Here is a 21024-nt window from a genome sequence, read left to right as displayed (position 1 = left end):
AACGGGGTATTTTAAAACTACACCACCACCATTGCTGCTTGTGATTTGATCTGCATTCTGGGATAACTGGCTGCCCCAAGTCTACACAAGCAATCGATTATCTAGGATCGACCTGTTTTGACTTACTTTGCACGGCAACCAATCAAATGTTAGAGAAGCTGCATGGGCAGCGTTAACCCCGCCCCCTGAGTTTGATGGGTGAGGCTGACAGATAAAATTATTTCAAGATGAGAGCCAGGCGCCAGGACTGCCAAAATGAAATAAATAAATATATCATTAAATAATTAAATGTGTCAATAATTAATTAAAATGTGAAATACATAAATAATGAATTAAATGTGTCAATAATTAATTAATTACATGTGTCATAACTATTTATTTAATTAATTCCAATTTTAATTAATTATTGTCACATTTAATTAATCATTTAATGGTGTATTTAATTAATTCATTATGGCAGTCCTGGCGTTCCATACACTGAAGGAACAATGGTTCCTTCATCATTATTATGCAAATTCTCATGACCATTGATCAACAACCACTGATCAAAGCCCACTGATCAATGGCCATGAGTACCATTCACAGAGAGTTGGGGAGTAGCTGCAATCACAGCATTGTAAGATGGCGAAAGATGTACCCTTAGGCCCCCTCCTCGATTCAGAGATGGTCTTTCCCTTTTCACGTAAATGGCCTCCTTGACTCCGCGCTCAAACCAGCGTTCCTCCCTGTCCAGGATGTGTACATCCTCGTCATTGAAAGAGTGTCCACTGGCCTATAGGTGTAAATAAACTGCAGATGACACCACACAGAAGAGGTAGCTCTTCTGTGTGGTGTCATCCGCTTTGCCAGAGGTTGTATGGTTTCCCCGATTTATAAATCCTGGCACTCCTCCTGGCACTTGACAGCGTACACTATGTTACTCTGTTTGTGTCGGGGGACCTGATCCTTGGGGTGGACCAAGGATTAATTAGGTGTCATTGGGACGCTACAACACAGAGCGAACACCATCCCCACAGACAAAGCAGCCAGGAAAGCAGAAGAACATCACATTAAGAAGGCCCTGAGTAAATGTGGTTATCCTATCTGGACTTTTGTCAAAGCTCGGAAGCTCCAGCCAATCCAGGAGAGAAGGACAACCGCTGCCTAAGCGAAAACCTTTAGTTGATCTGGTGTGTGTCAGGAGTATCGGAACAGTTGAGACACATTTTTTTTTCTTGATACCGTGTTTCTGTGGCTTTTAAACCCCAAAACACACTGTGCCAAACATTGCTCCACCCAAAGGGGACTCTGGAACAATCTCCCAGTTGATGTCCTTACGTCTGAGTCTATTCAATTGTTTAAATCGCACCTAAAACCCACTTGTTCAATTTGGCGTTTGACGCAAATTAGTTTGACTTTCATCCGGTGCATTTACTCGTTATGCTCTGCCCCGAATTTTACCCACATTGCGGTACTATTGTGAAGCTGTTTGATGTTATGTTTTGATTTATGACTTAAAAAATACCTAAAAATGTAATGCAATGTACCTTACAGCACCTTGAGGCAGCTGTTGTGATTTGGCACTATATAAATAAAATTTAATTATACCTTTGGGATAGGGACGTGTTTTACAATTTTGGTTGGATAATTTTTCAAAATGTTTGATATAGTTACATAATTTATACATTTTCTAAAACTGTATGCTGTTTACTGCATACAGTTTATGAGTTGGATAATTTTACAGAATAGCAATGTGTGTGACAATATCTTTTAACATCTTTTTGTAGGAGGTCATGTACAGAAATCTGATGAAATGGAGCAATATTGTAAGTAAGCTATCACTTAATTATATCTGTAGTCATCCAAAAAAAGTTTTTCTATTTCCTGCTCCTTAACAGCAGCTTTTCATTGTTTTTCAGCATGTTCCAGATTCAGAGCCTCTGGAGGAGCGGCTGATCTGTGTGGAGATCTCTGAGACATCTGTGGACCTCATCATGATGGTCATGCAAGTGGTGGTATTCAGTGGTTCTTTTGTCAGATTCTTGCCACTTGCTAACAGGGTACGACACACACCTACACCCCCCCCCCCCCCCCCCCCCCCCCCCCCCCCCTCCCTGTGTTTTCAGTTGCATGACTGCATTAACGGTTTTATTTACAGTGGGATGCAAAAGTTTGGGCAACCTTGTTAATAGTCATTATTTTCCTGTATAAATCGTTGATTGTTACAATAAAAAATGTCAGTTAAATATATCATATAGAAGACACACACAGTGATATTTGAGAAGTGAAATGAAGTTTATTGTATTTACAGAAAGCGTGCAAAAATTGTTTAAACTAAATCAGGCAGGTGCATAAATTTGGGCACCACAAAATAAGAAATGAAATCAATATTTAGTAGATCCGCCTTTTGCAGAAATTACAGCCTCTAAACGCTTCCTGTAGGTTCCAATGTGTGGTTGAAGGTATTTTGGACCATTCCTCTTTACAAAACATCTCTAGTTCATTCAGGTTTGATGGCTTCTGAGCATGGACAGCTCTCTTTAACTCAAGACAGATTTTCAGTAATATTCAGGTCTGGGGACTGAGATGGCCGTTCCAGAACGTTGTACTTGTTCCTCTGCATGAATGCCTTTGTGGGTTTTGAGTAGTGTTTCTTGTTGAAAAATCCAGCCCTGGCGCAGCTTCAGCTTTGCCACGGATTCCTGGACATTGGTCTCCAGAATCTGCTGATACTGAGTGGAATCCATGTGTCCCTCAACTTTCACAAGATTCCCAGTCCCTGCACTGGCCACACAGCCCCACAGCATGATGGAGCCACCACCATATTTTACTGTAGGTAGCAGGTGTTTTTCTTGGAATGCTGTGTTCTTTTTCCTCCATGCATAACGCCCCTTGTTATGCCCTAATAACTAAATTTTACTTTCATCAGTCCACAGCACCTTATTCCAAATGTGCTTTAGCAAACCTCAAGCGGCTCTGTTTGTGCTGTGGGCAGAGAAAAGACTTCCTCTGCATCACTCTCGCATACAGCATCTCCTTGTGTAAAGTGTGCTGAATGGTTGAACGATGCACAGTGACTCCATCTGCTGCAAGATGATGTTGTAGGTCTTTGGTGCTGGTCTGTGGGTTGACTCTGACTGTTCTCACTGTTCGTCGCTTCTGTCTATCTGAGATTTTTCTTGGTCTGCCACTTCGAGCCTTAACTTGAACTGAGCCTGTGGTCTTCCATTTTCTCAATATGTTCCTAACAGTGGAAACAGACGGCTTAAATCTCTGAGACATTTTTGTATCCTTCCCTTAAACCATGATGGTGAACAATCTTTGTCTTCAGGTCATTTGAGAGTTGTTTTTAGACCCCCATGTTGCTACTCATCAGAGAAAATTAAAAGAGGGAAACTTACAATTGACCCCCTTAAATACTCTTTCTTATTATTGGATTCACCTGTGTATTTTGGTCAGGGGTCACTGAGCTTACCAAGCCAATTTGAGTTCCAATGATTAGTTCTAAAGGTTTTGGAATCAATAAAATGACAACAGTGCCCAAATTTATGCTCCTGCCTGATTTTGTTTAAACAATTATTGCACCCTTTCTGTAAATCCAATAAACTTCATTTCACTTCCTAAATATCACTGTGTGTGTCTCCTATATGATATATTTAACTGACATTTTTTATTGTAACAACCAACGATTTATACAGGAAAATAATGACTATTAACAAGGTTGTCCAAACTTTTGCATCCCACTGTATTTCAGTCAGGATCGCTATAGCATAAATTTTGCATCTATGTTCCCATCTATGTATGCGTTTCATGTTCAGTCATATTGTAGTTCATACTGCACCTTTGCTTGGGTAAACTAAAGCATGAACGAGTTTAAAAAAATAAGAATTGTTAATGTCTATTATCACTTTTTAAGAAACGTTTTCCTTTTTGTCTTGGGGCTTTTCTTATGACTATTTCTATTCTCAGATTTACATTGAGATGGCAGAATCTAGTCTTGTAACAGAGGTGTTGGAGAAGATTGCTTCAAATGAACATTTATCTACGAATGTAATTTGGTATGACTTTCACTAAAATAGGGGAAGAGATGAATAAATTATTAGAATACATTACGTATTTATTTGTTATGAAAATAGACCCTTAGACCGTCTCCTTTTTTATCCTCTATACAGGAAAAAAGTTCGTCGCATTGAAACGTGAGTATTTCTCTTTCTAATATGACAATTCCTGAATCTGGGTGCAGCTTCTCCTGTAGAAGTTAAAACAGTTCTAATACTAAACATTTTGGGTTTTCGGATTCTTGGTTTGACGAAAAAATAATAGGCTCATATTATTTTGCCAAAGTATGGTTTCCTGTTGGGTTTTTTTGGGGGGGGGTGCGTTGTTTTTTGTTTTTTCTCTAATTTTTATAATGAACTGGCTCTAAAAGATGTGGAGAAACAAAACAGGCAGTTTATGTAAATGTGTCTTAAGCTAATAACTGCTGAACAAAAAATTGGAAATGATATTTGTTTCTTTCTCTGTTTTGTAACATGTTATGTGTAACCATTTTTGTGAAAACAAACTTGTTTTTTGTGGACAACTAACAAAGATTTTCTGCTTTTGATTTTAGTTTGAAGAGCCTAAAACAGCGTCTGCAAGACTCCAGTGAGATTAAAGTAAATCTTGAACTGGACACCACAGATGTTAAGTTCCCGACTGTGATAAGTGGAGCACAGTCTTCTCTTTCTGATAAAGGGGAGCAAACTCTTCAGCAAACAAGTACCTCTGGTTCTGCTCAACCAGCAGTATCAGTTAGTTCGAACATTTCTAAGTCTCTCACAGCAGGACAAAGTGCAACAAGTGACCAAGAAATGGAAGAAGCCAGTGATAAACCAGGAACTGAGATTATAACATCCACCGTTGCTCTTCAGGCGAGTCAGGATGTAGAGAAGGCAGAAGGGAGGGTAGGGGAAGAAGGGTCACCAGTAATTTCAGTCACCTCTGCTGATGGAAGAACTTTTTCAGCTGCTTCTACCCCTGCTCCTCAAGTCAGAAGTCTGACAAAGTCTAAGGAAATGATCAAAGAACTTCCTTATATTAATGCTGACGAGCCCATATTGATTCAGGGAACCAAGACACAGACTGTGGATAAAATGGTAATATCTGGCAAAAAGTGTATTTGCAAAGTGCCAAAAATGTTCTAACTATGACCTGCCATATTTTTGTGAAGTAAAGTAGTAAGCAATCTTTATCTTTTTAGAGCCCCAGCAAGAGAGAAACAACCTCTAGAAGTGACTTGGGTAAAGAGAAAATGGAAGAAAAGGTGAGTTCCTTACTTCTACCTTCAAATTTGGTCTGCATATATGCATAAACATACAGTGTATATAGAATCAAACCCACTAAACTATGATATGATTAGGGATGGGTACCGGTAATGGCACCGGTAGTAACCAGACCGAAAAGCAGCGCACATTGCGGTGCTTTTTTCTTTTCCTGAGATGTCATACACTTTGGATTCCAGCCAATCATTTTACCTTTGCGAGCGTAGTAGGTGGGCCCAGGTACGTACGTTCTTTTAGAGCAGAGCTAAAGATTAAAAATGCCCAAAGCGAAGCGGTCAAAGTCTGGCTGTACTTCACAGCAAAAGATGTAAACTCAGCAGCCTGCAACAAGTGCTTTAAGGTGATACTGTGCAACGGAGGTAACTCCTCAAATCTGATGAAACACATGGCGACGTATAGCATTTTGTTAAAAGCCGAGAAATGCGCCGTATTTGATAGCTTGCCGCGAGACCGTGCACATCTACTGCGGGTGTGGTGCCTGTTATCGGACCCGGGGTTAGCAACATCCCCCAAAAACCCGAAGATTAGAGTCCTGCCCTCTAGCCCTGCCAGTGTAGCAGAAATGATGACGGATGATGATGGCAGACACAGCAGTTCTTCCCTGCGTGAGTAGCTTAATGTAGTTCGTGTGTAATTTACGTTGAGTAGGCTAACCACGTTATTACATTAATGCATGTAAGGTGAACTAGCAAACATCATCATAGCTACATGTGGCTGTCTTCTTGTTTGATGGCAGATACTCCCTTCACCCTGGCCAAAAAGGCTAAAATGACCAAAGAAAAAGTGGAAAACAGCTAAACATGAGAGGTTTTTGGACAAAGTTTGTTTTTTCCATTGTTTAAGCACTGCTTCCAGCCAAGAGTGATGCCATAAATCCCCTATAGCTGCTGAAAAGGCATTGTTATCTTTTTACAAAAAACAGCTGAACATGAGAGGTTTTTGGACCAATTTTGTGTTCTCCATTCTTTAAGCACCGGTTCGAGCACCGTTTAAGCACTGGCACCATTTCAAAAGTACCGGTTTGGTACTGGTATCGGATAAAACCTAAACCATACCCATCCCTAGATATGATAATATATCTTAGAGTTTATTAGTGACAGTCTTCTGTGGTCCCTTTTATTAGTTTTTTTTTTTTTTTTTTTTTTTTTTTTTATAAATAGCTCAGTTATGTAATTGAAAATAACTCATCTCTTTAACTGGTTAAGCAGACCTGCGGAGTGGAAATAGAAAACCAAAGCCTGGTTGTGTCGACCACTACAAAACAGATCTCAACAAGGCCCTTGAACGACTCGACGAGCAGCTCATCTCCTAGTGTCAGCCAGACCTCTGTCTCTTCTTCTCTACAATCTATTGAAACTCCTCCCTTCCCTTGCCAAACAGCACAGCCAGAAAATCCAGAGTCTCCAGAGATAGTCTTACATTCTCCATCCGTTAGCTGTAAGCCTTCTTCATCAACAGCAGCAGCAGCAGATGTGACAGTAGAGACATATCAGCTTCATAGAGACGAAGAAGCAAAACCCAAAGAAAGTGCAGTAGGGAAGTCGGGTAAAGTGTTAGCAGAGGGCATTACTACAGAGACAAATAGAACAGAAACATCATTAGCTATACATTCAGCTGCACATAGTCAGGGGTTAGAGTTGACAAGCCAAAAACCGAATCTAGAAATTGATTTTAACAATGGCATACTCAAAGAGTCGAAGGAGAGGACGGAAGAAGAATGCAGAAATTATTATTCTGGCAAGTATCCTGAGGAGGAGGACTTTGAAGATTACCAAATCCTGGACTCGATTGAGGATCAATTGGATGAACAGATGAATGAAGACGGAAGCCAAGATGGCACTGAAACCAATTTATCTGGGTGTGTACAAGAGCAAGGAAACTCTTACCAGGTGATGGATAGTGTTACCGAGGACCAAGCATCTGTAGTTAAAGAGGACTCTCAAGAAGATGCCACTGATAAGGATGTGTTAGATTCAAGAACGAACCAAAGTCCAAGGATCAAGGGAGCTCGAACAACCATACAAACACAAGGAGAAATGCAGAGGTCTTTTAAAGCCCTCGAAAATTTGGGCCAAATCCTAAATGTTGAAGAACAAGTCAACAAAGACATGTCATGCGATGCAGATTGTGCTAAACAAGAAACCTTTGAGATATTGGATTCAATTGATGATGACACTGATGACCATGTTTCTTCAGAAACACATATTTTTGATGAGCTAAATTTCAGTTTAGAGGACTTTGTCACTGTTGATGAAATTGGTGACAACACGGGAGAAGCAGCCTTCAGCCACCAAAGCCGCTCTTCTCATAAGCAGAACTCTGAAAGGAAAAGAGAAAGGCAGAGCTCTCACATTGCCTCCTCTTCTTCCTCACCCGTGCCAACTCACATCACAGTGAAAGGAAATTTGTCTTCTAATGTCTTTAAGACCTCTACCTCCTCATCTTCTCAGTCTTTTGAAACTTGTAGGAAAACACACCCAAGCAAGTTAAAGTCCCCAGCCAGAGCACTGCATACTTCATCCTCAGATTGCAGGGCGCATTCATTAAAGATGGCATCAGCAGCAGAAGCTGAGACATCGGTTGACACATATAAGCTGCACAAAGAAACAAGTTCTGTTGAGTCAGAGTCAAGGCAGTCACCTGGACCTGAGAAAGGCCATAGACTGCATAAGTTGGACAGTCAAGTCATGGAGAGCGATACAGATGCAGTCAAAACCTGTTCAAAGGAATGGAGTGAAATTGGATTGGATGCTTCTGTCCAACTATTACATGGGGTTTCTAAACACCAAGTAGCTACCAATCAAGAGGATGATCGTCTGGTTGAAAATGAAGACTCAGCAGAGAAAAGAGAGGTTGAGGAAAACAAGATTCAGATAATGGAAAATTCTGATAAATCTACAGTTCTAGATGCAGCTGATAAAATTGAAATGTCAATTACAAGTAGCAACCAAAACCCGAGAGGCCAAACAGAAGATAGAAGAAGAAAAGAAAAGGAAGAAATGTTTTCAGAAGAATCCTGCAAAGCGTCCAAAGATGCTGACAACAGAGACATGAAAGACAATTCATCAGATAGTACTGATCATGAAACCTTTGAGATATTAGATTCAACTGATGATCATACTGATGACCATGCCTCATCAAACACCAATCTTTTTGATGAGCCAAATTTCAACTTGGAGGACTTTGTCACTGTTGATGAAATTGTTGATGAAATTGTTGATGATGTGGAAGATATGGCCTTAGACCACCCAAGCACAGCTTCATCTAAACAGAACTCTAGAATGAAAAGTGAAAGGCAAGGTTCAAATGTTTCATCTCCTGTAAAGCAGACTTCTACAAGATCCCTGAAAGACTCCAAGAGCTCAGCAACTTATTCTTCTTTCTCACATTCCTTATCCAAGTCAATGAAAGCCACTGCGAGGAGCAGTTTATGTATGGCTATGGAAACTCCTGCCTCCTCTGTGGAAAAAGCAGCATCAAGTAACCCAAAATCTCCAGCCAGAGCATTGCAAGTTTTGTATTCAGGTTTTAGGACCTGTGCATCAAAAGCAGCTCTAAGTGGAGTTGAGACTTGTCAGCCAAATGAAGAACAAGCAAAACCAACAGAGAGTTTAGTGGTAACATCTGACCACAAACTTTCAGCCAATGGCATTGCTTTGAAAATTGTTGAGTCAAAGTCAAGCCAGTCATCTGCTCTTGAGCAAGGCCAGAAATTCTTTGGAGGTGGCTATAAGGTCTTGGACAGTATTGAAGATGAAAGTCCTGAGGAGTTTGGTGAAATGGAAATAGATGTGCCTTTCAAAGCACTAGACGGTGTAACTGAAGACCGAACAGCAACAGTCCAAGAGGCCACTCAAACAGTTAAAGATGAAGGTTCCACATTGATGCAGCTGTCCGAGGAGCATGTGATTCAAGTAGATAATTCTGATAAATCTGTTGCTGAAGATTTGGCTGAGAGAAACGAAGTGCTGGACAAAAGTAAGAATCAAGCTTCAAGGAGCAGGGGCGATGGAAGGTGGGGGAAAGAAAAAGAACAACAGATGCTTTCAGGAGAAACCTGCAAAGACTCTGGCCAAATGACAAATGTTAAACATCAAAGCATCAAAGAAGCTTCACCAGATAGTACTGAAGAAGAAGGCTTTGAGGCACTGGACTCGGCTAATGATCGCATTGATGACCAAGTCTTTTCAGATACCACCCTTTTTGATGAGCAAAATTTTAACTTGGAGAATTTTGTCACTGTTGATGAGATTTTCGATGACTCGGGGGAGGACCAAAGCACAGATGTGTTATCCTCTGCCGAACAAACCTCATTAAAATCCTTGAAAGGCTTCAAGATTTCTTTGTCACCTTCCTCATCTAAGACAAGGAAATCCACTTTGAAAAGCAGGTTGTCTTCTAATGTCAAAACGATCTCAAACCACAAAGTTTCAATAAAAGGCATTGCTGGGGAAACTATTGAGTCGGAGATAAGTCAGACACCTGGACCTGAGCAAGGCCAAGAATTACATGAAGGAGGCTTTCAGGTCTTGGACAGTGTTAATGATGATGACGCATGTTTAAAAGAGTGCAGTGAAATTGAATTGGATGCTTCTCGCAAAGTGCTAGACAATGATATCAGACACCAAATAACTACAGTTCAAGAGTCCAATCCTTTGGCCAAAAATGAAAGTTTTACAGTAAAGCAGCTGTCTGAAGATTTGATTCTGGTAGTGGACATTTGTGACAAAAATGAAGCAGAGAGCAGGGGAGATGGAATCAAGGGGAAAGATGAAATAACGCTTTTGAAGGAATCATCCAAAGCCTCCAAAGATGCTGGCTTAATTGCAGAAGGTAAAAAACAGCCTCTTGAAGAGGGAGACAACACTGTAAAAGAGGGTACTGAACAACAAACCTTTGAGATACTGGATTCAACTGATAGTTATAATGATTATTCTATTTCTTCAGACGCTCAGCTTTTTGATGAGCAGAATTTTGTCACTGTTGATGAAATTGTTGAGGATGTGGATGACAACCAAGGCACCTTCTCATCTGAGCAGATCTCCAGAAAGAAAAGAAAAAGACAAAACTCAGATGTTTCATCTTCTGCCAAGAAGATCTCAACAAGATCCTTGAAACAGTCTAAGAACTCAGCTGCTTTATCTTCTGAATCCAAGCCCACTGAAGCTTCAGAGAAAAGCACCCTGTCTTTAGGCTTGACCACTGACTCACCAAAAAAACAAAAAGGCTCATCTGAACCAACCAAATTCAATACCACATCTATGCAATCTGCTCAGGCCACTAAGACCCCTTTATTCTCTTCTTCGCTGCCTGTCGAAATTCATGCATCGCCTTTTCGCAGAGCACAGCCACACAAGACAGAATCCTCAGCCAGAAGACCACACACTGTATCCTCAGGCCACAAGACCCATTTGTCAGAGATGGCATCAACATCAGATATTGAGGCATCTGTAAAGATTCAATATTCTAATGAATCAGAGAAAAAAAACACAGAGTGTGCAACAGCAAAGTCTGACCACAGCGTGTCAGGAGAGGGCATTGCGGCAGGGGATTATGTCGGAAAATGTATTGAGGAGGAGGAGGAAGATGGTGAAACTTACCAAGTCATTGATTCAGTTGATGATCAAACAGAAGAACAGCTGGATGACGATGGAAATCAAGATGGCTGTGCTAAAACCAAGTATTCAGGACCTAAACAAAGCCACACATTGCATGGGGAAGGTTATCAGATTTTAGACGATATAAAATCCACAATCCGAAATGAAATAAAACAGTACATTGAATGTCAAGACATCCAAAAAACTTCAACAGATGCTACTGAAGCATTTGAGATACTGGATTCAGTTGATGATCTGACTGAAATAGAAGATGATAACCAAAAATTTGAAACCCTCGGCACCCAAGTATCTAAAGAAGCCACAGAAGAAGAGGAAGAAGCTTACCAGGTAATTGATTCTGTGGAAGATGAGCCAGCAACCACAGAGACCAAATTGGAGGCAGACAACAAGGAAAAAAGAACAGATAAATCCAATGAACCTAAAAGAGATGATAGACCAACAAGGAGGACTGGATCAAGGTCCAGAACATCTAAAAGTGAAGAGGAGGGGAAATTACCAATAAAAGAGGACAAGATGGAGAAAAAATATGAGACAAAGAAAAGCAATACAGAAAAAGACAGAAATATTCTCAAGGACACTGAAAAGATCATTCATGGGAAAGTAAACTTTGATAAAGATGAACCAATTCAAGATGCTTTTACTGCAGAAAGGTCTGATAGTAGAAGGTCTGCTAGAGGATACAAAAAGGACAAACTGACATACACAGAACAATCTAAAAAGCCAGAAGCGGTAGAGACTGACAACAGCAATTCAGCCATTACAGAACAATCTACCAGTGGGAGAAAGGAAAGAACGGCTAAAGAAGTCCCAACAAAAGACAAGACTACAGCAAGAAGGAGAACCACATGGGCTGTACATTCCCAGAAACAGGATCCTGAGAAAAATACAGAAAATGAGGAGACAACGCCACCGACCGAGAAGACACCAACAACAAAGAGTGATGCCTTGATAAAAGACTTAAGGGAAGACTCTACCTATGAAATACACCCTGTGGAAGATGATGATAGGAATAATCGACCTGCAACTTCAGAAAACACAACGTTGGAAAGACCAAGGAAATATATTGAGAAAACTTTTTTGGATGACACATCTGAGCTAGTGACTCTGGATGAGGTGGGGGCAGATGAGGGTGGAGACAAAGGTTTTTTGGAGGGAGAAGAGTGGAATAGGGAGATTACGGAGGATGAGCTGCAGGAGTTTGTCACATTGGATGAGATTGGTGAAGAAGAGGAGGAGGGACATGAGGTCTGCCAACTCAACCCAGATAGCCAGTCAGTGAAGTCCTTAAACCAAGAGGTAATGTTAGCATTTAAACTGTTGCAAACATTTTTCTTTCTTCGAGAAATCTTTGTTCTGATAACATAAATCTTGATGCCAAACATTTTGGTTTTCTCTTTTTAGACTTTGTCAAATGTGAATGAAGCAGTGCATGATGAGAATGAGAAGGGTGTCAAAAAGGAGGCTCAGAAAATCTCAAGATCTAATAAACGCGAACGTGATGACAATGCAGGTTTGTGTTAGTCTTCTTACTGCTTCCATAAAAAATGTCATAAATTAGCAGCAGGCAACAGGTTTCTAATTAGAGTCAGTTGATTAATTAATCATCAGCAGGCGTGACCTCCTTTACTAAAGTTTAGTTTGCTGCTCTGGTGCATGGTCAAGTTACATCTGAAGAAGCCATACAAACCTGTGGAATAATGTCCTTTAAACACCTTTGGGTTTCTTTTATAAACCTTGGGCACATTGCATTCCCAGAGTCAACCATGAACTCCTCTGTATGTCTGACAAAGAAAAGAATCAAGGTGTTGAAATTGCCCAGTCCTGTCGAGACCTCAACCTGATTGGAATGCTGGTTTGGGACCTTAAGAATGCTGTGCGTAAATGTGTATCCCCAACCTCAATAAACTGAAGCAACAGAGGTGTGGGCCAAATTTTTCCCACAACGATGTGAGAGACTGATGAAGTCACAAAGAAAATGATTCCTTCAGTTTAGCTAAAGCTGGTTATAGAAGCGATTGAAACATGGACTGTACATAGGGTGATCGTGGCAGTTGGCGGTTTGATTGTGTAAGGTTGCCGGGTTCGAGCCCCGGCTCCGACAGACTTCACCTGTTGCCTACTGGTGGTTGTCAGAGGGCCCGGTGGTGCCAGTGTTCTGCAGACTTGCCTCTGTCAGTGCACCCCAGGGCAGCTGTGGCTACAATGTAGCTGGCCATCACCAGTGTGTGTGAATGAGTGGATGACTGAATGTAGTGTAATGCGCTTTGGGGTCCTTGGGGACTAAGTGCTATACAAATACAGGCCATTTACCATAGTTTTTCAAAGGACAGCACAAAGTCTCGTGTAAACTTCGTTTCACATGACTGTTTGTACATGGTAGGTATGATAAGCAGGCATAAACAGTGGTGCCTTCATTGATAGAAGGAGCAGCACATCTTAAAGCAGATAAGACATAAACCAGGTGAAATGGATTGTGTTAACAGCTAAAGGTTTCCAGTATAATGGAACTCTAACCATAAAAGCTAAATTACTAATTATTTTAAGGTGCAAATAAACTGACATCTGCTTACAGCCTAACAGAAATTTAAAATTAAAGGTAAGACACTCTATTAAAGACAAATCTATCACCCGTTACATGCTTTGTTAGCCAAGACAGTTTGATTTTGGTGTGTTTTGATTGGCAGATTATTATCACTATAGATTTTTTTTTTTAAATGGAAAGCATTGTTGTGTGAATCTTGTAAAGTTTACTCCTAAATTTACTAAGAAAGAAAATGGCAAACTGTTTTGCATTAATGTGAGTCTTTGTTTTTGTATCTCATATTAGAGGAGAATGTGAACTTGAAAAGAGATGAAGACAAGGACAAGAAAGCCATTAGAACCAGGACAAGTGGCCAAGCCAGGAAGAGGACTAGACAGATCCCTGGTAACACAAGCACAGCTTTCTGGTTTACATAATTGTGCAGAAATATTGAGCCACTTCTCATTTCTTCATACTTTGTTACTTTGTTAAATAATCTTGAGGAAATGTTCCCTAGTCTTTCAAAGTTTTTCTTTTGACTTCAGCTGCTTTTATTCACTGATTTTCAGTCCAGTCTTTATACCTGAGCATTTTCAGAGGAATGTTTTTGTTGTTGTTTGTTTGTTAAGCCACTTAACACTGACTTATGAATCATTCAAGGACAAAAAAAGGAACCTTAGTCATGTGATGAGCCAGTTGTAATCTAATGCCATGTAGTGCTGTCAATCAACAAATTGGAAACAGCTTCACGACAGCATGACAATGGTTACAGACACACGGCAGTAAAATCATACCTGGGTAGAAAAACACATGGTGGAACACTATCAGTCACGGATTGGCTTCACCAGAACTCAAGCTTTAATGGAATGTGGGATCATCTAAAGCGTGGGTGTCAAACTCCTTTTTCATCATGGGGCACATACAGCTCACTTTGATGTTAAGTGGGCTGGACCCATGAAACTACATGATAGATGTGTAATTCACAGAAAATGTACCGTGGATAACATTTCTATTGTAGTCTTTGGAAAAACTGGACCTTGTATTAATAATAATAATACTGCATTTTATTTGAGGGCGCCTTACAAAAGAACAAAATTAAAAGGAGCAATAGTCATAAAATACATAAAATAAGTTAAAATTGCAAAACAGAACTTGACAACAGATAAAATCACTACTAAAGCGAATAAGCCAGTTTGAACAGATGTGTTTTGAGCTGTGACTTAAATACGGGAGGAGAGTCTATATTTCTTATGGCTTGATGAAGAGAGTTCCAGAGCCGTGGAGCAGAGCGACTGAAAGCTCTGTTTATATTTATATGTAATTTATATTATATTTTCGCAATATATGATCAGGAGGGAGCATGTAAATAATGAATAAAAGAGGCTCTAATACTAAACCCTGGGGCACACCAGCAGAAACAGGATAGAGACTTGAAGAGTGGGATTTAAATTGGATATAACTGAGTGCGGTCTGAAAGATATGAGGCAAACCAAGCAAATGGGTATGACGAATGACAATGGATGCTAACCGGTTCAGGGGGATATTGTGAGAAATGGTATCATACTAAGATCAAGAAGAATGAGGATGGATAGTAGACCAGAATCAGCTGCCATCAGAAGGTCATTGGTTGACCTTAACAAAGCAGTTTCTGTGCTATGATTGGGGTGGAAACCAGATTGAAATTGTTCATAGAGATTATGGTCATTGAAATGTAAGTGAAGCTGGGAGGCGACAACTTTTTCAAGAACTTTTTGAAATAAAGGGGAGATTTGATATAGGGCGAAGACTATCAAAGTTTTTGGGGTCTGCACCAGGCTTTTTGAGAGTTGGAATAACAGAAGCCTTTTTCTGACATGAAGGGACCATTCCAATTTTAAGGGAGGAACGGATAATACTGGTTATGAGAGGAGCTAACGAGGGAAGACAGGCTTTAAAAAAAAAAAAATCTAAATTATCCACCTGTCAACTTGACCCTCTTCCCACTGTGTTAGTTAAATATGATTAGATACGTCAGTTATAGAGGGAAGAGTAAAACCTGAAAATAACTGACAGGAACACAGTGGGGGAAACAGGAAGTCTACTTCAGAGTCAGAAGCTCCTACAGAGTGACGGTGGATATCTTAGCTTTTACAAGACTTTTCTGTCATTTAATTATTTATCTCTTAGTTAATTACTTTTGTGTAGTATGAATGACTGTGAGGGAGTCTTTATCAGCAGGAGACTCTGTGAAACCTATTTAAATACAGTTAAAAGCAATGTTCCCTCTAAGCTGCGCACGTGTCTCTGCGCAGAGAAAATCTGCGTTGCGCACACACAAAAAAAATTCTAACCTGAATTGAAATTAAATTAAATATGTGCCGACACCGGTGTTTTAGCTAGCAAAGCGGCGTGGCTGATGTGGAGTGAAGCCACGTTAATGACAACGTGTACAAACATTGGAGATGTGAGCAGGAGAGATGGAACAATTGACGGAAAAAGTGTGGACAGTTTTTAAATTGTGTTGATAGGCCACGTAAAACCAGAGTTATGATAAAAAAAATCTGCAATGTTTGGTTTTCTTCCTGAATACTACCGTTGTTTAGATTTACTGCGGGAAGAAACGGTAAAAACTGCGTTTTATAAGGAAAACGCTCGAAAGCCTGTGAGCTAAAACAAAACCAAAACACCCCACCCTTTCCCATTGGTCGAAAAATGTACCATGTCGACCAATCAAAACATGGCATTTAGTTGTTAAGAAACGGGAGGAAGTTTTAGGAGTGACGGCGGTGTTTTGAGATGTGAGAGATTTGCAGCGTTTAGCGCAAATCTTGTGTAGTTAGTGTGTAGTGTAGTCAAAAGTTTTGTTGTGTGTGTCAGAACAATGCGATGTTACAGGAGTGATACATCTCCTGTTGCCAGGCCTGCAGGTATCAGGCTTGTTCTCCTTTATCTCATAGTGGACAGAAATTATTTTTTGGAGTGGCACAAATAATTTGTGTGGCATTAAATTAGATGCAGAACAGCTGATTGTTCTGTAAATTGTTTGAAAGGTTTGTTTAAAAAACCGCATTGGCTGCATTTTTAGGTAAACAGCTGCAAAAAACATTGTTTGCAAAACTCAGTAACTTTTTTGAAGAAGTAACTGTATAATTAATTGCCCAACATTGGTCATTATATACTGTATTTTGCAGGGAGACAGTTACAGGACTCTCTCCCAGACCACAGACACATAATACAAGTCAGTTTTATTTAAAAAAAAAAAAAAAAAGATTCTGGGCCTTCAGCCTTATGTTTGACACCCCTGATCTAAAGGCAGTCCAGATCTGAAGAAGAGCTTTGAATGTTCATCAAGAAGCCTGGAGAACTGTTCCTGAAGACTGCTGCCACTAAGAATGTGCACAAAACTGTACAATCTGGTCAGAGGACTAAATTGTAAATCTCAAGTATTTCTTTTTCTTTTCCTGCAGTGAGAAAATCTGTTAGAGGGAAAAAAGGGGTCGCAACACACGAGAGAGAAGATGCAGAAACAGAATCACTGTCTGCCGCTTCACTCGAGTCCTCGTCACTGGACAAAAACATATCTGTACTGTCAAGTGACGACAAACCAGACAGCCAAAAAACAGAGGAGAAACCAGAGAGCCAGCCCGATGTTGATGCTGCCTCTGCTGGGCAACAGCAACAGCCTGAGTGTCTTGATAATCAGACACAGGAAGGACCGAGCAGGAGTGACGTTAAAGGTACGAGAAGCTGTTTTACCTCAAAATGTGCTGATTTTAAACCAACAAAATGTTTCAATATGATTCACTAAAGTGGATGATGGTTGTTTTCCACTTAGAATTTGTTAGAATAGAGCAAAACTGCATCCAAGTCAGTGTCTATATTGTGGTTTTCCTAACACACTCTGTCAGAAGACAGCCACAATTTGTAATCTGGAACTTGTGAAGTTAAAGTTTGTCCATCAAAAGTCACTAATCATATTACATATACATATTACATATTACAACATATTCTTCTTCTCTTGGCTCTCAGTGAAGGCGGTCGCACTTTTTCTCCTCTCCTCCTCACCCTTATCTTCCCTGCTTAGCCTCTTGTGTCCTTGTCTTGTCTTGTGTGCATTACTTTTCCCTCGAACAGTCTCTCACTGTCATTCTCTAAAACCTAAAAGAGAATTATGGATTTGATCAACTGGTCTCTGAATGCTATTGACACCCTTTTCTCAACGAGAAGCCTGGGCTCGGGAGAGCCTGAGTGCCCTGGAGGGACTTTCCCTGCCGGATACACGATGGACGGGTGGCAGACCTGGAGGATCTTGTGCCTGGCGGGACTGTCTATCGAGGACGCTGAAGATATCTACCTATTCGGAACCATGATAACAGGGTTCTTGCTGATCGGAGCTGGCTTGGCCCTGACTTATCGGAGAAATAAGAGAGCGGAACCAGCTGTTCAAACCCCCCCCAAGGCTGACCGCTGGAATTGAAGCGATGGGTCGAGGCGCGACCTCTCACACCGAACGCAGTATGGTTAACACCTTGGAGACGCTTACAGCTGCCGTGAAGGCTCAAACTAACACCACTGAGCGTATGATGGGATACATCAGAGAGGGGCCTGCTCATATTGACACCCTTGAGCGAAAGTTGGATCACATTGCAGAACGGCTCACTGCAGCTGTGAGGTCTCAGAATCAAAAGAATGATAACACCACGGAACAGAAGTTTGATACCATCATGGGGAGGCTCGCGGCTCTCCAACGGGAGATCGAGAGACCAGTGTCAGAGTGCTAAATTCGGAGCTGCTCGCATAAAGGAGAAATCAACAATATTCAACATTTGGACACCACGGCGCCAGCTGCTCAGGCCCGAGGCTGGAGCCCACCAAAACAACTCCCTGATAACGACTGTGTTACGGCTATTCTTCCCATCCCATGCAAGGACACCTGGATTGGCTGGAGGACTGTTTACTTAGCCTGATAGGCCGAAGGACACTCTCAGCTGAACTATGGACACGCACACACATACACTTACACTGATAGGCACTCACTCATCCCCCTCCCTTTCCAACGCCTTCGATGCTTGTTTCCTGCGAGGGAACACGGCGGGTCTCTGTGCCGCGCTGGAATGGTAGCGCTGTGCAGGGCGGCTGCTGTGTTCGCTTCGGATTACTCCTCACCCCCCACCCACCCCTGTAGCTTGTCATGTCTTCATAATGTTGTGCTGTGGACATTTATGTGCTCTTTGTGCAGAGGAGTTTTTTTGTTTCCTGTTCTCATGCTGTCCTACCATGGAAGCACAGCATGAGTAGGGGTCTCTTTTTTTCCTCTTGTACTTTCCCCACTGTAGTGTACATTTCAATGTTTTTTTTTCTCTGATTCTACCAATCTCCGACCTGTATCCCCATGTAATGTTTATGCTATATGTGTAAGGTCGGGGGGGGGGGGGGGTCCTATTTCACTGCAGGGCAACCTGCATGTGACGAATAAAACTTTGATTGATCGACAATTCAAGACATTCGAGCAGCTGTAACTAGAGAAGTAAAAATATAAACTTGTTATTGGAGTAGGTACAGTTTAATTTTCAGTCATCATTTATCATTTATTAGTTGTTTTCCTTTTCTTTAGCTGTCCGTAAACGAAGGAGAGCACTTATTGAACCCAAAGCAAAGCGATCTTGTTCTCAGTCTCCTCGCATCACAGACAACTTGGATGCTGACGCGTCCCTTGGTGAGAACGAAACATAAAATAATGACGTCAATTTCAAGTCTTTCTTTTCTCTCTTAAGTTATTTTGTATGCTTCTGGTCTTCTTAGGTGATGAGCATGTTGTCCAAAAAATGGGGCTTTTCTGTAACCTCTGCTCCATTTTCTACCTGGATGAGCAAAATGCTAAGGACCTCCACTGCAGAAGCCAGAAACACCAGGAGAACCTGAAGGTACCCACAAACTCAATTCAATAAGGAAAGATCATCTGAAGGAACTGAATGTGATTTATTTAGATACTTAAAGTAGGCAGAGGGGCGGCTGATTGGCTCATAGAAGGTGGTCAAGGACGCAATTGGACAGAAGCCAGGATGTTAGCATTGAGTTACTGCGTGAGAGAGAGGAAGTGATGTAAAGGAAAGAGTGGGAGCCTGAACACTAAGGAAAGCAGGCAGATGAGTGATTAAAGGTCTTTCTTATTGAGGCTTTGTAATCAAGTGACTGCACAAAAACATACAAGTGGTCTCACCTTTTTCCCCTTTCTTTTATTTCCAGAAACATCAACAGAATCTTCGACGGAGGCCTTCGAGAATGTCGCTCAGAAATTCTCAAGGCTCTGTTAAGGATGAATATAACTAGATTTTTTTGTGTTCTTTCCCTTTTTTATGAGAGGTGCAAACAAAACCACGTGTCGTTGAGATTTGGTGGCGAGTGACTCAAGTTCGTGGACACGTTTAAAATGTAAACTTTCATGTGAGTAATTAGCACTCATGAACATATTCTTATAAGAAAAAAAACTAAGAGCTTTCTTTCCTCTGGTTGCAGAAGGGTTTTAGTTGTATAGAAGTTGGTAGGAAGTCTGCTTGTTTCAGGTAATTCTAACAAAAACATAACTTTTGTTTAATAAATGTTGGTTATTTTTAAGAGGGAGATAGGATTACCCACATTTCACTCTTTAGCTAACCGGATGCACGTTTACAGTTGTGTGCTCCACTTGTTTAAGTCATGTGAAACAGAAAGGATGTCAGTTTTCAGCTTCATGTACTTTGCTGCTGTTAGAGAGAAGCATGTTGTGTAGATTTATGCAAAGCTAATATACTTTTTTCCTCTTTCAGTGAGAGAGAGTATAACTATTTTTTTTTTTTTTATGATTGGTTTGCTGTATGTAAAAGCTGTTAACTATGTTATGGTAACCCTGTAAATCTTTATGCACATCAGTGATGTTTAAATGCAACATTTTCTCCCTGCAAGTCACTACAGAAATATCTGTACACATTTCCTGTGTAACCTTGGGGAAAATAAAACACTTCCTGTTTTTTCAGCTTTAGACATTTCTGTCATTTATTCGATTCTGCTCCTTATATTGTTAAATGTTTTTCACAAAGATATTGTATACATGAATGAATTCTTAAATACTGTAGTAGTTATTAAAATAGTATATAGGATTTGTGTAGCCATAAATATTTATCTTAACTTTTAATTGTATTAATACTGTATTACATCTGAATTTAATATCATTAAACACACAATCAAATGCAACCATTTTATTTTCACTTCACGTCTTCTTTTTAGCTCTTGTTTCATCCCAATCAGTTACTAGAAAAAAATCTAGTCTCTGATGTAATCTCTTGAGTATACATCCACTTTTTTATTTACTCTTTTATAAAGACCAAATTTATGATTTCTGCCTCTTAGCTCAGTCTGGTGACCCTTGGATCACAGAGGTGACTGCGGCTCAGTAGATAAATTGAGTTGCCTACCTGTATGGTTGGTAGACCGGTTCCCCACTTACTCCAGTTTGGCAAGATACTGAAGCCTGAGGTGGAGAGTGTTAGATGAGGTGCTTGGGTATAGAAAAAAGGAGCTATGTATGCACCAGTCGACCCATTTACCATCTAACTTGCCCTGCGTC

The 21024-nt window shown here is 40.6% G+C and overlaps 1 protein-coding gene across 3 annotated transcripts in view; it reads left to right on the top strand.

Moving 5' to 3' along the window:
• Positions 1-20439, top strand: part of LOC101466147 (uncharacterized) — a 49255-nt gene extending 28816 nt beyond the window's left edge. For 2 of the 3 annotated variants that reach the window (XM_014414139.4, XM_023155468.3), the window contains exons 23-35: positions 1767-1805; positions 1899-2039; positions 3949-4037; positions 4152-4175; positions 4592-5117; positions 5222-5284; positions 6509-12217; positions 12323-12431; positions 13749-13847; positions 16889-17158; positions 19036-19137; positions 19224-19345; positions 19668-20439. In XM_014414139.4, the coding sequence (XP_014269625.3) occupies positions 1767-1805; positions 1899-2039; positions 3949-4037; positions 4152-4175; positions 4592-5117; positions 5222-5284; positions 6509-12217; positions 12323-12431; positions 13749-13847; positions 16889-17158; positions 19036-19137; positions 19224-19345; positions 19668-19751 (7377 nt within the window). In that variant the 3' untranslated portion in view covers positions 19752-20439. The remainder of the gene's footprint in view (positions 1-1766; positions 1806-1898; positions 2040-3948; positions 4038-4151; positions 4176-4591; positions 5118-5221; positions 5285-6508; positions 12218-12322; positions 12432-13748; positions 13848-16888; positions 17159-19035; positions 19138-19223; positions 19346-19667) is intronic. The other variant, XM_014414138.4, reaches the window with a different exon arrangement.
• Positions 20440-21024: the final 585 nt, after the last annotated feature.

Source organism: Maylandia zebra, linkage group LG3 (assembly GCF_041146795.1).
Source record: "Maylandia zebra isolate NMK-2024a linkage group LG3, Mzebra_GT3a, whole genome shotgun sequence".
NCBI lineage: Eukaryota > Metazoa > Chordata > Actinopteri > Cichliformes > Cichlidae > Maylandia > Maylandia zebra.
The sequence above is the reverse complement of the archived record's forward strand: the minus strand, read 5'-3'. Positions and strand labels throughout refer to the sequence as shown.